The 5,193-nt window shown below is 51.4% G+C and overlaps 3 protein-coding genes across 3 annotated transcripts; 2 read left to right on the top strand and 1 right to left on the bottom strand.

Annotated features, from left to right (window-relative positions):
* Nucleotides 1–245: 245 nt before the first annotated feature.
* On the top strand, nucleotides 246–532 carry ColSpa_06515 (uncharacterized protein; the record flags this gene model as incomplete). The annotated part of the gene is made up of 2 exons (XM_049272727.1): nucleotides 246–347; nucleotides 398–532. The coding sequence occupies 2 exons, from the start codon at nucleotides 246–248 to the stop codon at nucleotides 530–532; spliced, it is 237 nt and encodes a 78-aa protein (XP_049128684.1).
* A 490-nt stretch (nucleotides 533–1,022) lies between these two features.
* On the bottom strand, nucleotides 1,023–2,006 carry ColSpa_06514 (short chain dehydrogenase citE; the record flags this gene model as incomplete). The annotated part of the gene is made up of 2 exons (XM_049272726.1): nucleotides 1,023–1,231; nucleotides 1,304–2,006. The coding sequence occupies 2 exons, from the start codon at nucleotides 2,004–2,006 to the stop codon at nucleotides 1,023–1,025; spliced, it is 912 nt and encodes a 303-aa protein (XP_049128683.1).
* A 1,105-nt stretch (nucleotides 2,007–3,111) lies between these two features.
* Nucleotides 3,112–4,734, top strand: ColSpa_06513 (bifunctional solanapyrone synthase; the record flags this gene model as incomplete). Its single annotated transcript, XM_049272725.1, has 3 exons — nucleotides 3,112–3,616; nucleotides 3,693–4,191; nucleotides 4,272–4,734. 3 exons carry the CDS (start codon nucleotides 3,112–3,114, stop codon nucleotides 4,732–4,734), a joined length of 1,467 nt encoding a protein of 488 aa, XP_049128682.1.
* Nucleotides 4,735–5,193: the final 459 nt, after the last annotated feature.

Genomic DNA, 5,193 nt, shown 5'->3' with positions numbered 1-5,193 from the left:
CAGTTGGTGACTTCAACTGGAGCAATGTAAGCATTGTCGGCACAGTCTCATCAGCAACGCAAAGGCCAGAGAACAACTTTTTGGATTTTATAGAAGACTGCGTCCCCGACCCGTCGAGCAATTGGACACAAGATACGAACACAAGCACCGGGGGCGACTGTGTCAAAACTGCGGCATCCATACTCGAGCAGCTTGACTCTGCCCAGAAGGGGCTACACCGCTCAGCACCCGGCCTCGGCACCACCATGGCCTGCCAAATGCTCTTGACGATACTGGTCTGCCCCTGCTCTGACCAGCCTGCCGTAGCGCTTCTGGTGGCGTCCGGATGCCTCGCCTTGATGGACACGGTATGTCGTCATACCGACGAGACCATGCCCTTTACCAATCCCGCCACCAGCCAGGCATCATGCTTAATGAACAGTACTGCCGACGGTATCGGCCGCAATCCATATTATCTAGAACCGGAACTTTTTGGATGGCCGACGGTGTCACCGTCAACACCGGTCGAGGTTTTGACCAGCTTGGCAGATAACGAACATGGCGGCATCGAGGGCCTGAGCAAGATCGCCAAACTTATTCTACGCTATTCGGAGAGATACAACGATGAACTTGAATGTGCAGAAGGACAAGACATTACCTTTACGGCCCGCATAGTCAAACCTGTTGTAATGCTGCTTCGATTGAGGTTGAAATCCGTGACGCAGCAAACTGCAGGCCGCTTAGTCTCGTGAGGCTTCACGGGCTGCACCCCTCTGGAATTTCCATCATTTTGTACATAGAATTCAATGTAATAGATTTCCCTCGTATAAATTTCGGTACTAAGCAAACAGTTAGTGGAGTTAAACCCCAGCCTACATGATACAGGATTATCCATGGCACAAAGAAAACTTATGATACAGGCGATGCAATGAACTGTCGCATTTCCCACAAAAATTGGCAGAATAAGGAATGATTTGTTACATCATCGGGCAAATTACTTATTGTAGAAAATATCCAAAAATATGGTAAGTCTATCCACGTCACTATGCATGTCCCAAGGCCTGGCCCCTAATGTATCGCGGGAACCCTTGGAAGCCCAGCCAAAGCTCACCAGTTCCCGGAGGCCCACCGACAATCTCCTTCTCCCGGCTCTTGAGCTCTTCGACATCCCACGCTGCGAAAACGATTTTTCCGTTGAGGAACTTGGCCTCGGCCGAAGCAATCCACACGAGAAAATCGGCCGGAAGCGAGACTGAAAATTAGAAGAGAAGGAAAGGTCAGCATACGAGGCTTGGCTGTGGCATACAAATATGCAGGGACTTACTGTCGTCAAAGCTGAAGGGAAGCTTGGTAGTCTTGGCGAGCTGGGCGGACATGGCGGTGTCAAGGAAACCGGGATGCACATGATGCAGGCGCACGTGCGGGTTCTCGGCGGCAAAAGCTTGGAGGAGCTTGACGGCCGCCATCTTGCTGCTGACGTAGGCGCCCATGCCTGGAAAGGGCGGAAAGAGGATGCCGGCCGTCGTCAGGTTTATGAAGGTGGCTGAAGCGCCCTGATTGGCCTTCACAAGGGCTTGGGCCAGGGCCAGGGTGCCGACGACGGTCGTCTTGTAGCCGTCGAGGAACGTAGCCGGGTCGGCCTCTATCAGAGGCGCGACGGGCGCGAGGACGCCGGCGCTGTGTACCACGACGTCGATGGCGCCCACCCGACCGGTCACACCATCAAAAACGGCCCGCAGCTTCTCCGCTTCGCAGAGGTCGACCTCGTGCGTCTCCGTCGCCAGCGCGGCATGGGCCGACCGGATCAGCTGCGCTGTCTCAGCCAGTGCCTCTGGACGCCGCCCCAGCAGGATCAGCGACTTGGGTCCCGAGCGGGCGAACGACAGCGCGGCCGCGCGGCCAATGCCGCCAGAGGCCCCCGTGATCACGACAACCTTGCCATTGGTAGAGAGGGCGGGAAGGGAAGGGTCGACGGAGGGATAGGTGGTCGAGTGCGTCAGCTTCGTGTAAGAGGGTGTCTCTGCCATGATGAGTGTTTGCAGAGTAGAATGTAAAGGAGTTGAGGGGAAGTCTACTTGCCTACCTACAGCTCTCGCATCTGTTCCGAGTATTAGTAGGTGCTCGGCTCCAAACCTCGGCGCCTTTAGGTTTATTGGAGCTCTGCAACGCCACGAATTGCTCCAGCCAGTCGGTGGATTTGGATCTATGCTAAGGCTTCACTTATTGGCACTAAAATATGCGCGGACCAATACAAGCAATTCCGTATTTAGGTGCAAACCTCATCCGCAAAGTTCTCTGCATGCCAGCCCCCCATCGTCGGGCGAATATACTACTTTGGGTAAATGTCTCTGTCTGCAGGGGTCGTCTGGCGCGGGATTCGGAAGACAGGAAAGGCCCCGCCTTGCCCGCCGTCGGGTCCACACACAGTCGTACGAGAAGTGAGTAGCTGCGGAGGATATCGTTGGACATGGGCTGGCCGGCGCCTGATCAAGTCTCGGCCCCGCTCGCAGAAGTCTCACACTCTATGCATCGATTCTACGGAGATGAATTTTCCAGCCCTCAAAATCCTTCCTCGGTTGCGGCACAACCCGCAAAGGGGCAGCGCCAAGCGCGATGAGAGACCCAACATCTTGGGTCGACCTAGGCAGTATGCCGTTCCGTTATTGGGTGGAATACGGACCGGAGACTAGATGGGAGCACCGCCCGACGTTGAAGAATGGGCTTTCAAGGAAATATCATGATTGATCCATGGATCTCTTACTATTCCTCCGAAAACGTTGACCCAACCAATTCATGGTCCGATGGCCGTTTTCGTGTTGGAAAATTCGAGCGGTGTCGTATTGGTTTAGTCTAACCGTCGACGACACAATTGGAAACATTCCTGCATGAAGCTAAAGAAGTACATGGGTGCTTACTTCCATCGACATTCATATATAGAGAAGCAGAAGGGAGATGGACAGAAAATTTATCTTCTAATATTGAGCTATCACACTTTTCAAGAAGTTCGCACGCATATCTTTTCAGCTTCAACACTGAAATTAAGGGCAATTCAATTTCACTGCCCCCTATCCGATTGTGCTATCTCAGCCAAGTTCCATTGGCCTTCACACGAAACCGGCACGGCACTTAAGTATGTCTCGCTTCCTTTGGCGTGCGATCGTCGCCGCGCTGCCGGCCGTTGTTGTATCGACCGATCCGACGACATGCGAGGTTCTCAACACGCAGTTCCCAGGGCGCGTCATCTCCTCCAACGACACGGCATCATACGCCTCAACCCGATCGTCGTACTATAGCGGCCAAGAGCGCAACATGAAGCCCAACTGCATCTTCATGCCCACCACAACGGCCGAAGTCAGCGAGTTCGTTAAAGCGATGATCCCGCGACAGGCCCAGGACGCCCGTTTCGCCATCCGCGGCGGCGGCCACACACTCTGGAGCGGGGCCGCCAACATCGACGGCGGCGTCACTGTAGACATGCGTCTTATAAACCAGACGATCCTTAGCGCGGATAAGAAGTTTGCAAGTCTTGGTGCCGGCGGCCGTTGGCACGACGTTTATCATCATCTCACGCCGTTTAACGTCACCGTCATGGGAGGCCGTGTTGGAAGCCTCGGCGTAGGCGGCTTTCTTAGTGGAGGTGCGTATGGCGGAGGCCAACATGACACATTCCCTGGTTATATGGTTAGCTAATCTTTCTTTACTTATTATTTCAGGTGGCATGACGTTTCTGGCGCGCAGATATGGCTGGGCCTCTGATAACATATACGGCTACGAGATTGTTCTCGCGAGTGGCGAGATCGCCTATGTGACCGAGACCTCCCATCCCGATCTCTGGCTGGCGCTCAAGGGAGGCAGCAACAACTTCGGCATCATCACGCGCTTCGATGTCCCGACCTTTCCTTCTGATGGCATGTGGTACAGCCTCCTAGAGTACGAATATAATGACAGCATATTGGAGGCCCAGGCTCAGGCCTTCAGCCGCTTCATGGAACCAGCCCATTTTGATGATGGCGCTATGATGGGCATCTTCCTTGACTACGTCGGTGGCGCCCACAGTGTTAGGAACGCCCTGTGGCATGCAGATAACATCACCGAGCCACCCGTTTATAGTGGATTTACAGATATTCCCAACAAGGGCGGTGTTGCTGAAATTGCCAACGTTGCTGACGTAGTCAATGATTTTGGGGCCAATATCCCGCCTACAACCTCACGGTGAGTTGATCATCCACCTAGCTTGTCCCTTGCCACACCAACGACACTGCGCTGACTTCTTATCTTTCCTGTATACCTAGGGCCTTCCAACTTGATTGGTCGTTCCGGAACCCGCCTGCAACTGTCTACATGGAGCTCTTCAAGATCTGGGAGCGCAGTATCAGCGCCGTAGCCGACGTTGAGGGTATCTTCATGGAATTCCTGACACAGCCGCAGTCCGTGACTAACGGGACTAACCTCTTCGGCCTCGAGGCGGGTAAAACCGACTACGTCATCATGCTCTTGACGGCCACATACGACAATGAGGCCGACGATGAGAAGGTCCGCATGGCCGTTCTTAACGTAGTTCGTACTCAAAGAGACCTTTTGTGTCGCCGCGGATACCTTATTGACTTCATCTACACTAACTACGCCGATGGTTCACAGAGCGTATACAAGAGCTGGGGTGCTGAGAATGTTGCTAAGATGCAGGCTGCAAGTAAGAAGTATGACCCAGAAGGCTTTTTCCAGAGGAGGGTTCCTGGTGGTTTTAAGGTCTTTTAGGCTAGGTAATAGGCTTATACTTAACATTAGGCTGTATAAGATAGAGGTTCTATCTAGAACTAATATATAATATAACTGTTGAATGGATTCTCTCTTTCTAAGAGAACCTGTTTATATAATTATACTCGGGTTAAAGTTAAGGTGAACTAAAGATGTATTTTTCTGTAATTATCTTCCTAACTACAAGGCTTGGCTTTTATACACAAGATATATGATCTTATACGTCCCTAAGTTAGTTCAGTATGAATATACTTTTAATCCCCTTAATAAATAACCAAGGGCTAAATATCTAGTCTATGCCCTCTACTATAATATATATCCTTAAGTTATATATGTTATATAACTAGCTAGTACTATTATTCTAATACTTATAACTTTTCTTTTATAACTATATAACTTTTTATAGTGTCTAATTAGGTTATGCTAATTATAATATTAATAACCTTATTATATAACCTT

The sequence above is a fragment of the Colletotrichum spaethianum genome, assembly GCF_022836535.1.
Source record: "Colletotrichum spaethianum MAFF 239500 DNA, contig15, whole genome shotgun sequence".
Taxonomy (NCBI): domain Eukaryota; kingdom Fungi; phylum Ascomycota; class Sordariomycetes; order Glomerellales; family Glomerellaceae; genus Colletotrichum; species Colletotrichum spaethianum.
This window is presented reverse-complemented; position numbering and strand designations above follow the sequence as displayed.